Source organism: Crocodylus siamensis, chromosome 4 (assembly GCF_052110815.1).
Source record: "Crocodylus siamensis isolate JL-2025a chromosome 4, ASM5211081v1, whole genome shotgun sequence".
Taxonomy (NCBI): domain Eukaryota; kingdom Metazoa; phylum Chordata; order Crocodylia; family Crocodylidae; genus Crocodylus; species Crocodylus siamensis.
In genome coordinates, this window is record NC_143398.1 from 157945632 (window position 1) to 157969099 (window position 23468).

At 58.5% G+C, this 23468-nt stretch overlaps 1 protein-coding gene across 3 annotated transcripts in view; it reads right to left on the reverse strand.

Moving 5' to 3' along the window:
* RARA (retinoic acid receptor alpha) overlaps positions 1-23468 on the reverse strand; it is a 110050-nt gene that overhangs the window by 61210 nt on the left and 25372 nt on the right. For all 3 annotated transcript variants that reach the window (XM_090044466.1, XM_090044468.1, XM_090044465.1), the window contains exon 2: positions 894-1418. In XM_090044466.1, the coding sequence (XP_089900592.1) occupies positions 894-1071 (178 nt within the window). In that variant the 5' untranslated portion in view covers positions 1072-1418. The remainder of the gene's footprint in view (positions 1-893; positions 1419-23468) is intronic.

Consider the following 23468-nt stretch of genomic DNA (forward strand, 5'->3'; position numbering starts at 1 on the left):
CTCTCAGAGTCCTAAAGCCTGACACTGAAGCATGCTTCAGCAGGCAGCAGGTGGCAGCCCACAGCTTAGCCTGGCTGGCAGGTAGCAAAACACAGCACCCAGGCAAGGTGCTCACTGCAGGAGGAAACAGCTGGGGGCCTGGCATGAGAATTCAGGATGCGGTCTAGCCCATTTCAGGGATGCCAGCCCCACTCCTAGACTAATGACTCTCCCCACTGCAGCAGCCTAGTGCTTGGCAAGACCACGCACTGCGCTGGGACAGGCAGGAACCCTGAGTGGCTCAGGGGACGGAGAAGGAAGCAGCCCAGTGAGCAGGGCAGGTTATAAATAGGTGCGTGTCCCCCCCGCAGCACCCGGATGAGGCGAGGTGGAGTGCAGCCCCGGCCTGGAGCCCTGCCAGCCAACACTTCCTGTTTCTAAACACAGCCATTTCCCGTCCCCCAAAAAGCAAAAGTTAGGACAATGGGGGCAGAGCAACAGGGCCACTCTCTCCCGGCACAGAACCCCCCCACCCCCATCCATCCCACAGCTACCAAAGCACTTTGTGGGGCAGGGCGATTCCAACTGCTTCCTACAGGGAAACCGAGGCACACGGTGCATCAGCAGCACAGCCAACTGGACCCAGGAGTCCTGGCTGCATGTCATCCTCCAGATCTAACCGCTTGTTCCAGGAGATGGAGCAGAACCCAGGAGTCTGAGCTCCCAGACCCTCCCTGCATGACCTCACTACTCCAGCCACAAGCACTGCCATCTGCAGCCTGCTGGCACCTTTGCCAATGCAGAGGAAGCTCCAAGCTCGCCCACCCCAGAACAGGCAGGCTACAGCCATCAGCTAGCTGATCCACCTCAGCCCAGCTTCCCAAGCAACATTGTGATGACGGGTGAGGACTTACTGGCTGGCGAGGGGGTGCTGTATCCACTCACAGGGAGCTGGTGCTGGATGCCTGCCAGCGCGCCTGGCGGTGAGAGCCCACCAATCATGTGCGGGAAGAAGAAGGCATAGTGGGGCATGGGGTACCCATTGAGGTGCCCGCCCCCAGGGGTGGAGCAGGAGCTGCTGTTGCTGGCCATGGTGTGGGGGCCCTCTGGCACTGGGAATGCACAATCCCGGAGCAGAAGTCACATGTGGGAAGCCTGGAAGGCAAAGGCTTTACCAAGGCCCAGGCAGGTGCATGGGAGCTGTGTGGAGCAGAGTTTGGGTTATGGGGCCTCCTTGTCCTGCTCAGGGGCTAATCCAGCATCTGCTGGGTCCAGACTCTGGTGACAGGCACCCACAGCACTGTCCTTGCCAATGCTTCTCAATGGGCCTCCTTCAGAACTGCAGGCAGGTCCCAGGAACTGCTGGCTCCAGTGGGCAATGATTCAAGGACTGGCAGGTGATGTCCGCTCAGTGGTTCAAGGGGCTGCTTGTACAAGGCCTGTAATGGGAAGAGGAGACAAGACAGGGGTTGTTAACAACTGGACACTGCAGGGGGAGCCTCCAGCCAGGAGCCAGCACAGGAACAGTGCCTGCGGCAAAACACCACTTGAGTGTGTAACATCAGCACCAAGCAGGAGTCACACACACCGGGCCAGGAGTCCAGGCTGACCCCACACAGCCTTGCACCTATGGTAAGGAAAATGTTAAGCACACAGCATCCCTGGCACATGCCAGAGCCTGGTCTCAGCAGGGGCAGTGCCTGGTCTAGGTAACATGGGACCTTTTCAGGGCAAGCCCCATCTCACTGGTGCCTATGCCATGCCTAGTGCAATGGGGCTGCTAGGCTCTACCATAACACAATGTGCCATGGAGCCCAGCAGGTCTGAATGCCAGCAGCTGCCAAGACAGGCTGCAGTGGGCAAGTCCTAGGGATGGCCACCAGGAGCCTCCCTGTGAGGTGGCTGTAAGGGGTTTCATGAGCCTCCCTGCCACTGGCTCCCTGGGGCCCCCTCTGACCCAGAACTGGGTTAGCAGCAAGCAGTAGCTGGAGTTTTGACACGGGCACCACCTGGAACGATGGGCCAGGCTCTTTGGATCAAGGCAGCTGAATGGGGCCAGAATGAGAAGGCTAGTGCCCCTGGACACACATGCATGCACACACACATGCAAAGCCCCTCACAACTTGCTTCAGTGAGGGAGTAGACAGAGGCTGGCAGCACCACAGCATAGCAAAGCCACAGGGCACCTTACCATTTGCCACATGCACTCTCCTGCTCCCAGGGCAGCACAGGGATGCCAGGATCCCCTGGAATGGTTACTGCCCACGGAGTCAGTGCTCCCCGATTAGGGGGTAGCTAATCTCCAAACTTGCCAAAGCCAGAGCCAAAGCCAGCAGGACCAGAACCCCCACCCCAGGTTTTTAATCTGTGGATTAACAGGACAAGAGGACGCGTAGACAGCAGACTCAGGGAACAGGCTGTCAGCCAGGCGCGGGCACCGCAAACCTCCAACCCGCCTTGCCAAGAGCCAGTAGGGCTGTATGGAGCTGGGCTAGAAGGGGCTGTTGTAGGAGTGACAGACCCTGTGCCCCTACAGCCCTGAAACACTCACAACTGTGCTGTACGGGCCAGGCCCAATGCCTGTGGGCATCCGTCTGCTGCCATACTGCCATGCCTCCTGCTAACACATGCTCAGCCAGTCCCAGAACCGCCTCACTGCACAAAACCCAGCTCCCACTTTCTCTCGCTGCTCCCCACTGAATGCTTCTGCACTGGGCCTCTTTAACCCTTTCAGGACAAGGGGCATTACCGAAGCCTCCAACGTACCCATTGCCAGCCCAGCACGTACTGTGGCCCAAGGCTCCCCTTGCATGAATAGGGACCCCACTCTTCAACTCATTCCTAGGGGCACCTTGAACCCAGCCCCCAGCACACTACCCTGATGGATGCCAGCCATCTGACAGCCTACATGAGTGGCAACAGTGCTTGCATCAACCCTGGGAAGGTGACTAAATCCCTAGAGTGCTCCGACCTCCTCCAAGTCTCTGGCCCACTCCCTAAGGTACCTGTCTCTCCTGCCCTCCTAATGCCAACCAATGCCATGTCTGGCATCTTTGCCAGGAGCAGCCACACAAGCAGTGGCTGGGGAGCCTGGCAATGGTTCCTGACCACACCAGGTGAAATGGCAGTAGTCACTCCATCCCATGCAATGCTCAGCATTGGCAGGGTGCTGCCTACACCCTCTCTTTTTTTTCCAGGCCCTGCTCCTATAAAGGATCTAGGGACAGCAGCATCCCTACACCTGAAGGCTGAGTGAGGGGAGACAGCCCAAAGCCCTGGATCCCAGCCCAAGACCCTGGAGCCTCCATAGGGCATATCAACTCTCAGAATTAATTTGGGCAGAAGCCCACAACCATGGTGCCAGGTTGGAGCCAATGGACACAGGGATCTCAAAATGCCATTACCTAGCACCACCCTTGACCTGGGAAGGGGACATCTTGCCCAGTCATCTTCCTCTGCCTTCACTAAGCTGAAGTCCTTCCAGTGCAGGTAAACTTTTCATCAAGCCAATCTCAGGCATGCCCACAAAGCCAACCAGCAATGGCACTGCACAGCCCTGGGGGGGCAGGGACACAAAGACATGACACAGGCATCTTGCCATTAGCCACATGCACTTGCCCGTTCCATGCTCTGTACAGTGAGTCCTGGCAGCCTCAGGAGCTCTATCTTGGCACCAGCATGGATGAGAGACAGCTCTGAGTGAGGGAGTGATGGCAGGGCTTTGACCGGACAGAAATCAGCTCATGCCTGTACCCCTCCCTGGAGAGGGAAGCCCTGGGAGAATGAACTGCATGCAGGGGAGATGTACCACGTACCCAGCCAAACCTCCTCCTGCATCACTCACCCTGCCCTGCTGGGAATCAGGGTCCCAGTCCCACAATTCTGGGAAAGGGGGCCCCCTGCAATAGCCCAATCTTCACAGGGGGTCAGTGGCAGCTAGAGACACCAGGGCAAGCAGTAGGGCTGGAAAACTCCTTCCTAGCCACAGCAGGTGATACCAGCTAGCACATGGCAGGGGCTCTCCACGAGCACAGAAAGGGGGCACTGGCAAGGAGACCAGATGCAGAAACAAAGTCTGTCCATTAGGCAGCTCCCCCCTGTGCCAATTCATCTCCTATGCCACACACACACACCCATGCTGGGCTGATGGGTTACCCACTCACTTGCTGCGTGCCAAGGGGAGAGGCCCCCACCAACCCAAATGGGATCCTGGTGAGCACTGTGTTCACTGACCCACCCAACTCTGCCTGGGGCCTCTGCATGTTTGTTTTGCCAGTCGCTGCCCTCCCTAGCATGGGGAGACACATATTCACTGGCCAGGATGGCTATTTCCAGCAGCCCCAATCAGCACAGTGAGAAGAGGTCAAATGAGGACAGCGTCTTCAGCCAAGCCAGAGAAACCTCTCAGTGTGAAAACGGCAAGGAGCTGAGCGGGGGCAGTCTGCAGCGTCATGCCACTTCGGTGCCCAGGCCAACCACATCGTATGGGTGGTAGGCAGACCCAAAGCCATGAGGCCTGGAAACCTGGGAGAACAGGCTTGAAGATGCTGGTCCAGCACAGATATGCCCAAGCCCCAAGAGGCCCTTCAGTCCTAGCCAGTGGCCCCCTACACTCAAACCCAAGGCTCCCCTCACAGCTCTGTCCCTAACCCTGCCCCCACTGCAGGCTCACCAGAGCCCTGGGTGGGTTAGTGACCAGCCACCATCTCTACTCCACAGGTGACTGGTGATCCACGTGTGCACCCAGTGTGAGGGCTCCCAGGTGGGTAGTGCCCCCAACAGTTCTTCGCCCTTCTTGAGGGCCAGGGCCAGCCTTCCCCATTCCCAAGGGCCAGCTGCAAGGCAGGAGCAGGGCAGCACAGCAGGATGCAATCAGGCTGGGGAGGTAGACAGCCCGATACAGAGGTGCTGTGCCATCAGCCCAAGGACAATATGCCCTGGCTAGGCAGAGCCAATGCAGCCCCCCAGCTCAAAAGCACACCAGAGGACAACACCCCTTAAGGGCAAGGCTCATGTCCCAGGCCCTACCCTGTGCCCCTGCCCTTCCCCTCCCCAGGAATCTGCTGCTGGCCCCCAGCTACCTTGCCCTAATGATCAATTTAGGGACACAGCAAGGAACTCGAACACACTCCTTGTGCTGCTATTACAATTCCTGGGGAGGGCAGAGTACAAGGCACCCTCTCCCAGCTCTTCTACACTCTTATCCAGGCCAGGTGCCAGCCCCCGCCCCCCTTGCCCCCCATCCCAGGCCCTCCACACATGCTGGTCCAGGACAGGGAGGAGGGAGCAGGCCCCAGCAGAGACAACGTGGGGGTGGGCAGGTCCCTGCAGAGCAGGAGCAGGGGGCCAGGGTTTCACAATTCCAGCCCAGGCTGTTTATTTAAGCGGCTGGCGCAGGGCCCAGCCAGGGGGATGTTTATTTGCCGAGAGGACAGCGCTGGCTCCCAGCCCCGTGGAGGCGGAAAAGGATCCAGAGGAACGAGGCTGGGCTGCCTGGCGAGCTCCTGGGGATGGGCTGGGGCGGGTACAGCCCTGCCCACCCTGCGCCTGCCCAGGGAGGCTGGCCTGGCCCCGATAGGAGCGATAAAGGGGCGGGTGTCAGGAGGGGGAGAGCCCAGCTTGACACCTGAGGCCAGGGAAGGGCTGAGGCCCTGCCTCCGCCCAGACACCTCCCAAGCTGCACCAGGCTCCCTGCTCTGGAGCAGAGGCTCCTTCCTGCCCATCCCAGGATCTACTCCAAGGTGAAGGCCCCACAGAAAGGGTGCCATAGCAAAGGAGTTGCCCCACCCTCTGCCCCCAAGAAAGAGCACTAGCCCAGGCACCCAGGCTGGAAGAAGGCACATGGCCAGACCCAGTGCCAACTACCCAGTGAGAGGGGTAGTTCAGCCCAGGAGCTGATGCCAGCAGGGAAAGTCATGTCCAGTCCCCATGCAGCAAGGCCCCAAGATGTCAGACCGAAGCCTCCGAAGCCCTGACACGAGCTAGAAATCCTCCAAAAAGTCACCCTGAAGAACCGAAAGGGGTCAAGGGGCCCTGCAAACCCCACGGCCTGGCTGCCCTATCTTCCCATGTTCCTTCAGACCCCAGAGCCAGCAGGGTGCAGTGTAACATGCCTACCCCAACTCCGCAAACAGCTAGTCCCCCCGAGAGCAGCCACCCCACACAGCTGATCCTGATCCCACTTTGGCCAATGCTGCAGCTCCATTTCTAACCCCAGTTCTGTCAGCACCGAGGTGGGGGGGGCACCAAAATGACCCCCTCTACACAAATGGGGGGCATGGTCCATGTCAGACCTCCTCCACGGCACTGTTCCATTCAAAAAAGCCTCAGTCTTCTACTACGTGCTACAGATCAGGCAGCCTAGCGCTGCCAGTCAACCTCCAACCCAGAGCTAGCTGCACTTTCCAAAAAACACCCATTCCCACGGAGAGGAGCACAGAGGACTTCCCATGGAGCTGCCCCCACCTCCTGCAGGGCAGGGAGCCGGAGGTGAGAGGCAGGCCCCAGCAGCTCCCCCAGTCCCTCCCCCCCACTATTTTTCTTCTAGGCTCCCCCACCCTGTCTGGTTTTGGGGAGGGTGATTACCACTTCACACTTTATCACACTCCTCTGACAGGAGCTGACAGGGCTTCTCCCCTCCAGACAAATGAGCCAAGGTCGGGAGGGGCAGCTACCCACAGGGATGGGCCTGGGGCACAAGGCAAGCAGAGGGAACCCCTTTACACTGCTTCTCTTCCCCCCCCCACCATAAACTCACTCCAGGGACGGAGCCCCATGTGGCTGCAACTCACTGCCACATACCCCCAGCACCCCAGACTGCCAGGATTCAGGGCCCCAGGTGTCCTACTGCCCAGACCCCTGCCCCCCCAAACCCTGAGCCAGCCACACCAATGGCCAGTGCCAAGGCAGGGGTCACCTGTGCCATGCCAGCCCCTCCCTGTATTCCCAGACAGAAAGCAATGGCTTCCTAAATCCTGTGCCACTGGATCCCAAATTTCCTTTGGTCAGTGCTGCCATACTGTCCCCACTGGGTAGAACATGGTGGCCAAGAGCTATGCCACAGCAGTTCAGGACAGGAAATAAAGTGGGGGTGGGGAACAGGAGACCACGTCAAGGGGAGCAACACTGGGCTTAGAAATTGTTCCTGTTCCTGGCGATCTCCCAAATACACAAGCCCCTACCCACAGGCGAGGGCACCATCACTTTGCACTTCGCATCACTTCCCAAAGAGAAAAGGCAGGTTCACACAAAGACATGGCTTTGCCAATGCGTGCCAAACAAGGCAGCAAGCACCCAGTAGGGGAGGCCACAGCCCAGCCATCCAGGGGTTAGACAAAGGATGCAACTGCCACCAACAGAAGAATTGCTTCCACCACACTGCATCCTCAAGGAGCGGCGCAGACATCCCGAGGAGCTCCGTTCTCTCCTCTGGGCAGAGGGGACAAGCAAGCAGGAGGCCCTGAATAGACCCGGGTAGGAAGGCAGTGGCTGGAGCAGGCAATATATACCTCCTTTATGCTGGTGGTACCTCTCCCAAATCTTGGGACGGTGATGCCTTCCCAACTTTCTTTGGCATCTACTCACCACTGCTGCAAGAGCCCAGCCCTTGTGCCCAGGCACCGGGGCTATTTTAGGTCCTAGCAGCACCCACCAATGCCAGCAGTAGTTAGCACATGCTGCTCTGGGCCCGGACACCCAGGCTTGGCTCCAGCCCTGGCACCATGAGGCTCCCTCGCCCACCAGGGCTGGTGCTGCTGTTGTTCCTGACAGACAGGCCCCAGCCTCTGGTTCAAGCAGCACAAGCTGCTCCAGCCAAGGGAGCTAGGAAGGGGGAGTGGGAAGAACTGTTTATATTTTCTAGTGCCAAGTGCTCCCTGGGCGCCAAGCCAGGCTCAGCCGGAGCCCGATTACTCAACCCTGTTAACGCCCCCGAACGTGCAACGGGCCTGGGAGAGAGCAACACAAGTAAGGCTTGCCAGGAACCGACAGACGGACACGCAGACAGGCTCCAGCCGCAAGGTGGCAAGCCTTCCACTCCTTGGCCCCCAAGCCTACGCACCCCAAAGGAAAGCATAACAGGCTGGGACTGGAGGCCAGCCCACCCCCAACTCTAGCTTACACACCCCCGACAACACACACCGCCCCCCCGATACAACCACTGGAGCCAGCACAAGCTAAGAAAGCCTCTGCCAAAAGAGACTGGGGACCTCAGGGGAGGCGAAGGTCCTGGGTTATTCAGAGCTGCCTGCACAGGAATGTGAGGCACCAGATGGGAAAGGGCTTGTCCATGACAGACCTGGGAGCGGAACCCGGGTGTCCCGGTCACACCCCCTCCCACGTGAGTACATGGCGCACCTTCTCTGGCCCCGCTCACCCCACTGACACACCAATCCTCCAAGGTTTCTGGCAAGGTGAAAGCAAAGGGATCACAAACACTAAGGTGCGGCAACCTCTGTGGAGAAACAAAGCAGCTGCTTAACAACACGTGGCACAGAAAGAGGATTAGGATCACCTGCCCTGGAACTAGCAACACAGGGCAGCCAGCTCACACCAGACACCAAGTGAACACCATGGGGCTGAAGAGAGAGAGACACAAACCAAGGGCTTTTCAACACCCGAAGCGCAGTGATGAAGTGCCCCCTCCATACATGCTAGGTGGGACTTAACCAGAGGAGAGCACCACCCACACTATTGCCAACACCACCCTTCTCCTTCACCAGCTCTCCCATCCCAGCACTGAGCCCATCTGATCTTGCTTAGTTTCACAGACCAGCCAGACGCTGGGCAGCCCAAACAACCTCACTATAGCAGATTCTGCAACAACCAAGGACCATGTGGGTGCCAGCACATCAGGTCTGGAAGCTTAGGGCCTTAGGGGAGACATCCAAGATTCCTCTACTGCCCTACAGCCTTTCTGCTCTCAGGACCCTGTAGTGCTGGAGCTCACTGCACCAGACAACTGAATCAAATATACAAAGTCCCCAAACACAGGACTTAAGTCCTTCCCCACATGCAACTAGAGCAATAGGAGAAGTCTTCACTGAAGGTTTAAGTGCAAAGCTGTCAGAATGCTACTGGTACAGGAGGGGTGAAATAAGCCCATCAAGTGTCTGCATTTCACTATTTGGGCGAGCACAGAACCTGCTCCAGCCCCAAGCACCCATCCAGAAGCCAGATCTGTGCAATTAACCCCCCTTCAGCCTCCTGTACAAACTGTGCACATGCACACCTCCCCCCCAGTAAGAAACAGAGACAGCGGCTGCACAGTGAGATTATGAGCCTTCAGCAGTGGTGATGTAGGGATGGGAAGCAGAAGCTATAGAAAAGAGAGGCCTGGTGTCTCCCCGCGAAGAGAGAGAACAAGACCCAGGTGAGAGGACCATGGGACAGATGCTAGAGAGGTGCAGAAGTATTCAGAGCATCCCCCTATTCCCCTCCACGGGCTTGGCTGGTAGGGGTGCCTGGGCTGAAGGCTGCCCCACACCTTGTGCAATTGGGACTGCCATCAGGGTTCCCTCACCCCTCTAACCCCGCTCACCTGGGCATCCCAGCCCCAGCTGTGAAACACCCTCACTTCAGGGCTCTGCCCACTCTCCGATGAGCACCAAGGAACAGCAGTAACAGAGATAATGAGGCCAGGATGCAGGGCAGCCAGTTCATACCAGACAAAATTCCTCCCAGGGTTGACAAGGTCATGGGTGAGGCACAGGGGGCAGGGAGTGGCCAGCCCTGGGACAGCACAATTAGCAGTAAGTGGGAAAGCGGGAACCAGGGCACCAGCTCCTCATCAGGCATGCAATGCCTAACTGCCATAGGCCTCACCTTGGACTTCATTCCCCCAGGCAGCTTTGAAGTTTAGGGCACAAGGACAGCCCCTCCAGCCCTTCTTCACCCACCAGCCTTTACCCTGGAGCTGGCCCCAGTCCTGTCTGCCTAGACAGCAGCATGGGATTGAGTTGCCAAGGCCCCCACACTCCGCAAGTGTTGCTGTTTGACCTTGGGAAACCCCAGCACCACAAAAGCCCTCAGGGGGGTGGAGGGCCAGCCCTGAGGTCTGGACACCAACCTAAAAGTCAGGGGACCTGGGGTCATTTCCCTGCTTTACCACTGGTTTCTTGAATGACCACAGGCTAGTACCTTTGCCTCTTTGGGCCTTTGCTCCCACATGAGGCAAGCTAAGAGAAGCAGGGGGCTCAGATGCTGAGGAGCAAGCCAAACACCTAGCTGGGATCACAAGCTGACTCCAGGAAACAGCAAGCAGCCCAGGCATCCAAACTCTTGCCACCCAGGGGGACCCACTGCACCAATCCAGCAGCCTGCACCATCCAAGAGTTAGGCAGGGGGGGAGCCATCTGCCTGGCCTGGACAGACCCTCAATGAGACAATCATATTGCTCTGAATTGCCATGCACCACCCCAGAAGCAGCTGCATCCCCACACTATGCAAAGGAGCAAGCTCCGCCATGCTCATAAACCTGCCTCTTCCCTGACCTGCAGCCCAGTCCACACTCTCCCCCTTGCGTATCAGGTCTGATCCTCAGGATTTTCTGTGTGCACTATCTAGTTATGTGCCGCAAGCAGCTGTGCACCCCCACGGCTGCCTTTCCTCTCCTGGGGCCATCACTGGCCAGGAGCAAGGGAGCTCTCTATGGCCCCTTCCAATCTGGCCTCTGCAGCCTCCCCAGCTTTTTGCAACCCCCTGCAAGTTAAGCACTGGAGACTAGCTACCCCAGCCATGTCCCTGGCATATGGAGCTGGAGGCCAGTGGATGGAGGGACAGCTGCTTCCCATGAACCCTGGCAGAGCCACCAGGCAAAGAGGTCTTGCAGTAGGGGTTCACAACCCAAGCAGGATAGCCACTGCCCAGCCCACTGGTAGGCCCATAAGACAAGTTCTGAACTCCCTTCGCTCTGGCATGCAGCCCATGAGGTGGCTGGAGGCTGCGCAAGCAAGAGGAGAGAAGCCTGCCTCTCCCACAGCAGCATCAGCGCAAGGCAAAGCAAAGACCACCCCTCCCCCCCAACACCTATGCATAGCCACAAATGCCATGACTCCCTGCCTGGTTACACACCACGCTCCCATGTACTACCAATACCAGAACCCAGGAGCACCTGTTTGTATAGCCAGCTAGACAGGACAGAGTACCAAAGGTTAAGTGTCTGCCCACAGGTTCACACACATGCATGGCCCATGCCATCCACAAAGCTAGGCTATCAAGCCCCATGTCACATTACCAACATAGCTCTGGGAGGGGATAGAGGAGCCATTTTCTCCCTGGTGCTACAGGGCACCCAGCTCAGGGTACTTGCCCAGTGGGGCAAAGAGCACAGGCAGGAGGGCCCCCCAGAGGCATGTGCCCACTGGTCCGAGTCTTCCCTGAAAACACTGGCTCTAGGGAGGAGCACAGGCTCTTGGGACCAGGAGCCAGTCACAGAGCCCCAAGACAAACAGGCTCTTTCAGGAGCAGCATAAGCATGCAAGCACCAAAAACAGCCAGCCCTCTTGGGGTGGGAACTGAAACCCTGCAGCTCCCCCAACACTGGCAACACATGGTGGCATCACTCCAGCCCTGTCCTCAAAGCACAGAATATCCCTTTCACCCGCATGGCTGCACCCTCTCTTCTACACACCCTCTTACTGGGCTGGGCTGCTACAGCCATTGGGCCACCAGTCCCAAGTGCCACCTTCTGCAAGCACCATGTGCAGGAGCCTCTGCTCCTCCTTGCCCTACAGGCAGCATAGCCATTCCTGGAGCCCAGTGGTCACTGCTCAACCAGCTGCATCCTGCCAGGAGCCAGGTTTGATGCAATGTAAACACATGGTCAGCTCCCCTACCCTGGCCAGGTTCCCACAGGACAACCCCTCTGGGGTCAGTCAGGTCCCTCTGGATTTATATCCCTGGCACCAAGGGCAAGAGTTGGCACAAGGGCTCATTAGGGAAAACAAACACATTGCCCCCTTCCCTTTGGGCAAGCTGGGCATCACCTTCCATAATAGCACTGGGGGCTGCAGGGCAGAGCAGGGCAGAGCAACAGGGCAGGAGACATGATCCCTTTTGCCTGCTCAAGTGACTCCACCAGGGGCCACTTTAGTGGAGGTTTTATGGAGCCTCCTTGAGCCCAGCCTAGCAATGCCCACGACCAGGAGGAGAGTGGGGCAGACCACAGCCAAGGGACTCACAAGCAGTCAGGGCAGAAGTTGGGAATCCCAACTCCCAGGCCCTCTCCTCTCCCCATTGCACCTACTCCCCTCCTACAGCTGGAAACAGAACCCAGGAGTCCTAGGGGACCCCAATTACCCAGGAGATCCCTTGGTAAGAAACACTCAGACACAATCAGGGAAGGCTCTGCAGGGAACTGGCGAGTCCTGGCCAGCAACTCCCTCCCCTCCCCAATCCCCAAAACGGTCCGTCCTGGGCTGCAGGAGTCTTTTCCTCCAGTTTCCCCCAGCAGGGGCTGGCTAGGAATCGACACTTCCTGGAATCCAAAGCTGCATTCCAAGCTGCATAGAAAACAAGGCCGTGGAGCCCAGGCCAAGTCCCAGCCACAAGAAACCTCCTGGCGAGGCACTTTGCACAGGACAGACGGATCGACGGACAGACAGACTCCTGCCCCCGCTCCTGGGTTGCCACTTCTCCAGGCACTGACCCAGATGCAGGGGAGGCCAGGGCTGGTCTGGCAGGAGGCCTGACCCACAGGGAGAGGCTCGAAGGGGCTGAAGTGGCACGTAGGCACCAAGCAGCTCCAGCATCCCGGCAATGAACATGAAGTGGGGGCCTGGACACTGGATTCCTCCCTCCCCCACCTTTTGCACACAGCTCCGGGCTGCACAGCAACGTTGCTCTTCAGCACTGGGCAGTGTAGCTGCCTGCAAGGCTGCAGCCAAGCGTGAACGATGCAATAATTCACCACTGAGAATCACGGCTGCCCAAGGAAGAGCCAGTCGCAGCAGGCAGGTGGGATGCACAGAGCTGCAGACCTGAATCTGGGATCCAGGGCAGGGGTGGGGACAGAGAGAAGCTGGAGGCGGCCTACTGGCCCAGGAACAAGAAGGAGGTCCTGAGGTGCTGTGCTAAGAATGCAGGCTTCAAGACCAGGTGAGTTAGTATTACCCAAACTGACAGGGAGCATCCCAGTGTTGGGGGGAAAGAGGGATGGGGGAAGAGCCGGGGTGCTGCTCTCATCTGGGACCTACTGCTAGGGGGAGCTGGGGTCTGGCTGGACCTGCCTGTTCAGTGCTGTAGCTCTTGCCCTGCTGCCAGAACAGACCCAACTTGTTAGGTCCTGTTAGCCTCATCCAGGCCTTAGCTGTCACTTGGAGTCTGTTCCTGACCACTGCCATTGACCTGCCACATCCCCTTGGCAGAGACAAGGGGTGGGGGTTCCCAGCTGTGCCGCCCATGCTCCTAGCTGCCACATGAGGGTGTGCTCAGGTGTCTGCAAAAGGACCAGAAGGTTAGGGGTGAGCCACTGATGGCCACAAGGCCTAAGAGTTGTTGGCTGCGTGATTTTGCCATGGCAACCCAGAAGTTAATGTGGCTCCAAGCTCTGGGGAAGAGGTGGCCTCTGCAAGACAGTCCTTGGCCATCACTGGATGGCCAGTAACCTGGCTTAGAGGGCTGAGGTTTTGGGCTCCATGCGTCTGAGCATGGATCTCTCACTCTCTACAAGAGGTGGCCAATCCTTAAAGATCCTCTAGCTGATTGCCTATTGCATGGCCAAAGAGACTGTGGAAATCATGGGCATAATGTGGAGGGAAAGGGCTGTTCAGCTGGGTAGCAGGATGGGCCTGGCACTGGCAAAAACCAAGAGCTGGTCTACAGCTGTCTATGCAGGTGTCTGGCGCTGGGACTTGCTTCCTTGAGAGCCTGGTGGGCTAGCAGGGGGCCTGAGTAGTAGCTGCTAGCCTGGAAACCTCTCACTCAGGTGCTCCAGCTTGGCTGGGGTGCTGCAGCCCTGTGTCTCAGGGTCTGGGAAAGAGGGGATCCTGCCCACTCAGGCACTGCAGGCAGCATGGCACAAGCACCAGCAGGAAGGCAGCTGGAGGTGCTGGCATCTGTCTCAGTGCCTGGTGCTTCCTTGTCCATACATAAAATGCGTCTGTGAGGAACACCTGGAGACACTGGAACAGGAGGCAGCAGAGACAGCACTGGAGCATAGGCTCATCCTGTGCTGGACACAGCTTGAGTTGCCCCCAAGTCAAGAGCAGGCTCCTTTCTGGCTGTGGGGTGCATCCCTAAGGCTGCAAGATTTGGGAAGGAATCTGACAGCTGTTGAGGGGCCCCTACTGTTCCTGAATGCTGCAGCCTGGTCCCTGACTCTGCCTGGGAGCTCTCGTGTGCTTGTGCCCAATCTCCCACCCCCTAAGATGCTCTGTTCAGGCTGGGTTCTTGGGCATGAGCAGCTGTGTTTGATCCTTGGTTGTGGGCTGCATCTGAGCCCTCCTCCCTCTATGTGGTCAAATCCAGCAGCTTCCCCATCCCCACCATAGGATGTAGGTCTCCTACAGACATGAGGAAACTGAGGCATGGGAGCAGGAAAAGAACCTGCACGTAGCAAATCAGTGGCAGAGCTAGAAACAACCTAGGAGTGCTGACCCACAGTCACTGCCCCAGCTGCTGGGGCCAGCTGTCACGTCCTGGCCAGCAGATCCCATGGTCTCCCATCTGGCCATGGCCAGGCAGATCCCTGCTCTCAAAACAGCCCAGCACCAGTGCAGGGCATGGACCCATTCAAGGAAGCAGCGCTGCTGCCTTGCCAGGGGCCAGAAGGCCTTTGGTAACGTTGGCTCTTGCATCAGTGGGCAGCGCCCAACTGTACCAGGCTTTGCCTCCCATCCTCTTCTGCCGGGCACAGCTGCCCCTCCTCCAGCACACACAGTTCCATTTTCAGTACTGGCAGAGATGGCATTGTGCAGTTTGCAGCCCCGTCACCCCCGGATATGACACACGTCCCAAGGGCACACACCACACAGCAGGAAGGCAGCCCCACATGACGGGAAGCCTGGCCACCGCCTCCCTCCAGGGCTGGCAAAGGGAGGGGGTCGAGCCAAGGAGGCCAGGGGAAGGAATCTCACCTGCTGCTGGGGGGCAGCTGGGCAGGGCTGGGCAGCTGCAAATCCTGGATCTTCTATTGCCATCTATCAAAGCTGTTGGCTAACCCCCTCAACCAAGGGCTTCCTGTCATGCCTGAGACCGCAGCGCTCCCTGCCGCAGCTTCCCCTTGGCCGCTCTCGATTCCCAGGGCTGTAAGGTTTCGGTTCAGCTGAGAAACCAGTCCTGCTTTCACACCCCGCTCTGAGTTGTGCCATCTCCCAACAATGGAGGGGGGACCCTCCATCCTGCCCCAGCAAGAGCATCCCACCATATAGAGCCAGCTCCCCCAGACTGTGCCCCTGTTCAGCTCAGGGAGTCTCCACTGTCTGGGGCCTCCATGTGGCTGGGCACTGAGCCAGGGTCCTGCTTAGGTGAGGGGGGGTTCACAGTGCTATCCCATGCCCCAGCGCACTCTGGGAAGGGAGGTCCTTGTGCCAGAGGCTGGCTCCCTGACAGGGCTGGAGAGCTACCGTTTACTGTTTTGTTGCCCCAGGCACCCCGACTCTTCCCCCATGGGCACTGGGACCGCAGCAAGGCAGGAAGTACCCTGACAATCTGATGTGCGGTCACCGCCTGCGGTTTCCTCACTGCTGTCAGCAAAGTGCCTACGCTGGCCTCACACGCAAGTGGAGGCAGCTGATGAGGCAGGGCGAGAGCAGCCCCCTGCCACGCAACACTGCTCACCCCCTACCATGCCCACCCTGCAATGTTAAGCCATCTGAACAAGACAGCAGAACCACCCAGGGTGGGAATGGCTGGTGGGGAGTGAGGGCAGGGTATGGAGGGCCAGGGAGAATAGGATCAAGGGGCAACAGCACAGCTGGGGAGGGGAAAAAAAATCAGGCCTCAGCCCAACGCTAGGGTCCTGGCAGCCTTCACTACCCCCCACACTGCCCCCAATACTTGAGAGGACACAAGAGCCTATTTAAACAGTACTGAGGAACAGGAGCATGGCAAAAGCCCCTTGCACCCTCCTCTTCGAGAAACCTCCCAACTCTGAGTCACCATCACGTTTCTCCCATCCGCCATGGTATGAATCATGCCCTGCCCCATGGCCTCAGCAGAAGCGGATGTTGCCTGTGCCCAGGCCCAAGCTGTCTGCAGCGCAGCCAGGGGAAGCCTCCTGAGAAGCCTGGGCAGCAGCTTCCAAGCCAGCTGGCTGCTGGAACCAACCCAGGCCCAGCAGAGGGGGAACAACACCCCCCGCCCTTCCCTCCCTCCGGCAAACACAGGCAGCTGCCAGGCCAGGGATGTGTTGTCTGCACGCCCTGTCGGAGTTGATGCCCCCGCTTTCTGTCGGCACAGTCAGAGCTCCTAAAAGATTTCACATTAAAATTTAACAGAGTCATGAAACATTCACGGCAACAGGGAGAAGCCTCTGGATTTATCCTCAGGAAGCACTGGAGGCAATGGCTGTGGCGGATGGGTTGTGAAGGGGTGGCAGCTTAGGGGGCATTGCCAGCTCTTGTAACAGGGTGGACACAGCTCCAGTGGGCAGTGAAGGCACATCCAGGCTTTGACTTATTTATGCACAGGGTGCCAAGGGTCAACACGTGGCTGGGGCAGAGGTGGCTCTGTCCACTCGTACAACTCTTGAACCACGCTGGTTTGCAACAAGCTAATGGTAACTTGCACAGAGAAATAAACCACCCTTCCTCCACCCCCTTAACCAGTTATAGCCTGCCAGGGATTCAGGGGCTTTTGTCCTGTGGGGCAGCTCTAGAGCACAGCTGCTTCTCCACTCCCCAAGCCAGACACCCTCTTCCCCTCCCACCACCACGCCAGTGAACTGGTCCTGACTCCAATACAGACTAGCACAAATACCTTGGGAGGAGTGGTACAGCCCATGCCAGTGCAACTCTTGGAAGAGGTGTGGGGCCTAAGACAGCACAGCAAGTAAAAGATGCTGTTACTGTTGCACGAGGGCACCTTGCTCCTGCCCAATGCCATCTGAGCACCTGCTGTGCTGAGCAGGCATCACCCTCCAGATCCCATCCAGGTGGAAAATGGCATGGAGGGCAAAGGTTTCTAGCAACCCCAGAACACGAGTAGAAAGCAATTGAGAAGTACCCAGGTTCTTGTTTTCCCAGTGTAGCACAGAGCTCCAGCCCCCAACTCCACAGTGAAGGACCCAGCCTCGGCCAACCCCATGGCACAGACCCCTGGCCCCAACCCCAGCGTGCCTAGGCCCCCAGCCACCCGCCTGCTGAGGTTTAAGCTATGAAATGAAATTCCACCTGTCGTGGGCCTGAGCCTCCCCGGCTACAATTACTGCCAAGAATGTGCTGCTCCGATTACACCCTCCTCGCCGAGACGCTCCATTCTTTGCTGACAACAGGTGCTCCCCACCCACACCCCCACCAGCAGCTAGTTATTGCTGGGAAAAACTGCAGCCCCCCTCCATCTTCTGATGGAGAAAAGCTTGCTTAGGACCCAAAAAACAGAGCCAGCCAGGCAGCAGATAGTCTTCACTGGGCAGCAAGAACCCAAAACAACTTGACGTGACCCACAGCTTCAGGCCCAGGGCCTGGGAGGGCAGGGGCTGCAGGCTGGGGCTGAAGGGCCCCAGCAGAGCCAGCAGGCAGGCATTCGGGCCGTGTGGAGGCAAGGCGGGGGGAAAGGCAGCCCACAGCTGCAGCTGCCCATTCTATCCCTGGCTTTTCAGTCACTTCCCAGGTCTCTCTGCACGGCTGAGGCCTGAGCTGCTATTTTAAATCTGAGTGTAACCGCTCCCCTCCGCCCCTGCCCCCACGCCCACTTGCACAGGGAACTGTTCCCACCACCCCGGCATCCAGCCACCTCCTCTCTGGAACGGGCTCCTCTGTGCTCCAGGACTGGGATCCTGCCTGCCGAGCCGGGCCCAGCCTTGCTTGTTAGACCCAGCGCACAGCCCAGGCTCATCACAGGGCTTGCCTCACCCACGTGGAACCCTCTGCTCCTCTCCCACATGGCACCAGCTAGCCATACTCTGACCCCAGGGGCTGCTCCATGGGCCCCTTTCCAGTGGAACCCAAATTAAACCAGACAGAGCCAAAGCACCGGCCACAGTCAAGACTCCCCAGACCAAAGCTAGCCATGCGGGGTCACGTTCACAAGGACGGGGCAGCTATGTCCGATGCCCCTCACTCCTCCAGAGAGGCTTCCTGCAAGGTAGCTCCTGGATGGGAAACAGGGAGACTAATGTCCGATTCCCACTTACGCATCAGTTCACCATATAAAACTGCGAGGGGACTTGAAGAGGGGTCCTTTAGTTCTCAGCTTCAACCTTGCACTCTCCCTGGGGTTGGGGGCGGGGGAGGCACCGTGCTTACAACACCCACAACAGAGCTATTCCAACTGGAGGCTGGGGGAGCCCGTTCTATGCATTACCATGACATCATTAATCTGAAAGCAGGTCTAGGAGTTTCTAGAGGTGGCACAAGCTACCCCCACCCTAGAAACCCAGGGCAGTATCCCTGCCTCGCAAGTGGGAACCACAGAGCCCCGGCTCCCTGGGGAAAGCCCACAACACCCAGTTCAAGGGGGCAGAGTACAGCGCCACCCATGCCAGAGTGAGACAGAGCACAACTCTGCACTCTTTCACACCAGCACCCCTGAGCCACAGGACGCAGGCTGGGAACATGGCTTGGTTATAATCCAGTTCCTTCTCCAGCTGCAGCTCTGAATGTGGCTGGACATGGTGAAGGAAAACTACATCTCCCAGCATGCCACAGTCTGCCTCAATCTCTACAGCCTCCCCACTGCTGAGGCATGCTGGGAGCTGTAGTGTCCCAGACATACCTCTCCCTAGGCGCAGGTGGCCACTGCCTGCTCCACCCAGTGGCAGCAGGTGCAGGTCTACAGCTGTGGGCACAATGCCAGGCCCAGCTGCAGCCCCACAGTTGCAACACAGAGGCTGCGCAACAGGCTGGTGTTTGTTCTCAGTGCTTGACGCTCAGGTCGGCCTCGCTGCCCTGGGAACAGCCTACCGGGAACGGCGTGCCCCAGACAAGCCTTTCTGGCTCAGTGACAACCCAGAGTCAGCTGCAGCTGCTGCAGGCCCAGCCCAGAGAAGACCCGGCTGGAAGCACAGGCTCAGCTGAGTCCCATGTGGGTGGCAGGCCCTGTATGGTGGGGGGTGGGTGGGGGCAGCTCAGTGGCTCTTATTTCCAAAGTTTTTTCACAGGTCACATTTTCCAGAAAGGCAAAGGGGATCAGAGCCTCGTGATGCCTCCTGGAGTCCAGACTCCTGGGTTCTACTTCCTTCTACAGCCAGTGCCCTCATCCTACTACTGCAGCAACCAACTCCCACCCCCCAGACATCCAAGACTCACACCCACACAGGGAAACCGAGGGCATCAGCCTGATGTGGGGGTGGGGGGAGTTTAGAGTCCCAAAAGACCCAGGGCCACACAGGGAGTCTGTGGCAGCACCGAGAACTGAAGCCAGGTCCATCTGTTGTGCCCCCCCACCCCCCTGAGTCCTAGCCTCTACCTCCCTCCCCTTCAGCCTCAGTCCTAACTTGCTTTGCCCTCAGTCTCTTTGCTAGGGCAGGGGCAGGGGAATCAAGAAAGCCCACAAGCAAATGAAAAGCAATGTAAACCCCTCTGCTTGCCCCACCCCTACATAGGACAGGCCTCCAGCCAGAACCAGGTACAAGGCTCTTCTCTCCCCATACAGGACATGGTACACATGGTGCAGAGGGGCGCAGGGAAAAACAGGACTGCTGGGATGGAGGAAATCTGGCAAACCCTCCTGCACAGGGCAAGGGTCCCTCCCACCCATATGCAGGTGTGGCAGGAGTTGCCGGGTCTCTGGCTAGAGCAGGGCACTAGAGCAGGCAGGGGAACTTGGGACTCAGAGCTATGACCCCAGCTGCAGGCGACACGCCCCAGGCCAGAGAAGCAGACACTGAGCATCCTCCACCCCCAACCACTTAGCACTGACTGCTGAGTCTGGAGCAGCTGCTAACCTGAGCTAGGAGCTTGGGGAGGTGAGGAATGGGCTGCGTGGCCTGTTTCTGTTGAGCCGAGACCACGGACAGACACCGCCTGAGACAGGGGAGAGAGCAAGTTAGAAACTGAGCCAGCAGCACAGATGCACAGGATCTGGAGACAGTGCTGCTAGCCGTGGCACCGTGCTGCACAGATGACGGGATACACTCGAACGAGATCATGGGCACACCCAGGTCCTGCAAGCATCCCTGCCACCACACAGGCATGCCTTACCAGGAAAATAGATCCATGGAGCAGCTGCCACTCCAAGGTCACCCAGGCAGCAGAGCCCAACCCTGACCCCAGGGCTCCCCCACTTGCTCTGCTTCCAGCGAGGGGCTCCGACCCATGGATGCCCCCCCACCCCCGTCAGAGCAGGTGCCAAGCACAATGCCCCACCCCTCCCTGCACTGGGCCACCCCGACCCACCCCCCTGCGCTAAGCCGCCTCCAGCTGCGGGAGAGATTAACCCATTTTCTTTAATCAGCACATTTGTCACCGTAAATGTGATTACAGCTCCTCTCCACGCTGCCTGGGCTCCGAGCAGCCGGCCGGCACGGGGGGAGGGGCGGGGGCCACGTAATTACTTCATCTCCTCTCCAGGGACGGCACAATTGCCTCCTGTTAATGGACTTGCTTATTTACTCACCTCTCATTTACTTCAAGGGCAATTCCACTCGTGGCAGCCCCAGCCCCTCCCCCTACCAGCCAGCCAGCATACGGGGAATCCACCCCACAGCCAGCACACCCAGGGACATGGGGCTGCTGGTCACCAGGCCTGACCTGCCCCCCCACCCAACTCCCCAGCACAGTGGGGTGGGGAGGAAGGGGCCCATGTCAGGCTAGCCTCCTCAGGGAAGCAGCCCAGGCTTCAGTCAAGGAGGCTCTGGGGCAGATCCTGCTCCAAGTGGCGCGGCACTTGATGGGGCTTTGCCTCAGGTTGTGTACGGACAAGCATGGCCCCAGTCCAGCTGGATAGGAAGGGCTGGGGGCTGCAGATAACAGTGACACCCTCCCACTGCTGCATGGGCAGGCACAGCAGCACCCAGCATCTCTTGCCACATGAACCCCGCCCCCCCTGCAGCCACAAGTAACCTGGATGCCACCAACACCCTCCCCCCACCCCCGCAAGACAGAGCAGTCCTATTTTTATAAATAAGCTAAAGCACAAGGGTGGGGAGTGACTGGCAAGTGCCCTACTCCCACAGAGTGGGAAAAAGCCCAGAGTCCCAGCCCCCCACCCTAACCACAAAACCCAAGTTCTCTGCCATAATCAAGAACAAAACCCAGGAGTCCTGGCTCCCTTGCCTGGCTCCAAGCGCAGCAAGCTCTTGCCCCTCCCTAGAGGTCTGCTGCTTGGTGGGTCCCACTGGGACCTGGACAAAGGATGGGCATCATTTGCCCTGGGCACAGAGGGAGGGAACAAGAGGAGAATGGCAGCATAGCAACAAAACATGGCTCCTAGTTATAAATAGAGCAGAGGCTGGTGAGTGCCAGCACTGCAGGCAGCATGCTCTGTGCCCTCGCAGCTCCTGCCCTTTTCACTCATGGGAGCCCATGATGCACCTGGGGTAGCACATCCTGACATTGCAGGCCAGGGGCCAGGCACCTGCTCCACCCAAGCTGTCACGCTGACACCCACGCAGGGCAGGAACATGAGTCGGCAAGCAGCAGTGGGCACAGCTCCTACTGGGACTCTAGAAGGCAGCACAGAGAGCACAGGGGACAGAGAGCTAGGGAGAAGGATCCATGCGCAGCTCAGCCTTGGCTCCTGGGATGGGTGTGACGCAGGCCACTGACAAAGCCTCCCATGCAGAGAGGCTGGCATGACTGCTGGCCCCTGAACAGGCCACAAGGTCAAACAGAGTGGGCATGGGTGAACCTGACCAATGGAGGAGCTTGCAGACCCACACAACCCAGCAGCCAGGAGAGTGCCAGGGCAGGGGCATTCAAGGGGGTGGGACAGGGCAGGGAAGGAGGATACACATGCTTTTCCTGCTTCACAAGCTGTCCCAGCCCCTCAGCCGTGGCCTAAGGGAAGAGTTCCCATGGGCAGGGCTGCCCTAGGTACCTGGTCCACACCCCTCTAGAGCTGGCTGCTCTCAGCTGTGCCACCACACAGCTGTAAGCAGGCAACCTCTCTGCCTGTCTGCACCTGGCAGCAGATCCTGTCCTACTTCTCAGAAAAGAGGAAGGTGCCCTCACCCACTAGTGCTTGCCAAGAGCCAGGGAGCAAAGTGACCTTCATGCCACAGTGCCCCAGAGCAGCCCATAGCCCCTCACACAGGCACCGAGTAGAGGGATCTCTCCCTACAAGCCAGCACAAATGCTCCTCACTGGTCTCCTCCACTGGGGTGAAGGAAGGGAGAGGCTGCTCAGAGGGACCTAGGGACAGCCCTTCCCCCGCTCCATGCTATCATTTGGCTTTAACATCCTTATCTAGAGAAATCCTCTGTGAGCAGATCAAGGGATTCCAGCAGGAATGCAGCATCTCAGGGGCAGTCAGGCCTGAGCAGCCCCCACCCAGAGTCATGGCAGGCTGTTGTACCCATGCCTAGTCACCTTCCCCAGCACCCCACAACACATCCTAGCTAGCGGCACTCAGCTCCATTTTGGAAACCAAGTGGCCCTGCCAGTGATAGGAGAAGGACCCAGCATGACTGCAAGTCACCTGGTTCAAGGTCATTAATATCTGCTGACATAGAGGGCAGAGGCCAGCACCTCATTGCAAATCTAGAAGAAAATTGCCTTGCAGATGACATATGGCACAAGCGGCTCCTCATCATCCGTGGGGGAGGGCATCTGCACCTCTCCCGCCCCCCAGCACTGGGGTTACTAGCGATTAATCAGAGCCCTTCACCCAGGCGCTGCAAGCAGACCTTCCTCAAAGCCAGCACTGTACCCGTCCCCCAGAGCCTCAGGCCCAGGGATGGGTCTGTCCCAGACCAACAGCAGACTGGGCCCTCTGGTTACAGCGGGAAGGCGGTAAGCCATGCTGAGAGCCCCAGACAGAGCCAATGAACCATAGGGGCCCTAGCTTAGCCCCTTCTCCCGATTCCCACCCTGGCAAGCAGGATCCCTCTGTGCTGGCATGTCCTCATCCATGCTCCCCAACACCAGCAAAGAGCAGCCAGAGGGAGGAAACTGCCCACCTAGAGACACCCTCCTGGATCTTAAGTGCTAAGTGCCCACGGGGTGGGAGATGCAGACAGATGCCTATGCTGGGAGGACTGCTGGAGTCCTGGAGCATCCCCCACCATGGGAATTTCTGCCTTCATCCTTTGGCCTCCTCACACCCATGGTGAGAGCACTGAGGACTCAGAGGCTTGTAGTTCAAGCCCTTTCCCATCCTAACCATCACCAGGTCACAAACTGTACCCCACCAGAGGCAATGCCATGGATGTGCTCGCCAGGTTCCCCCCC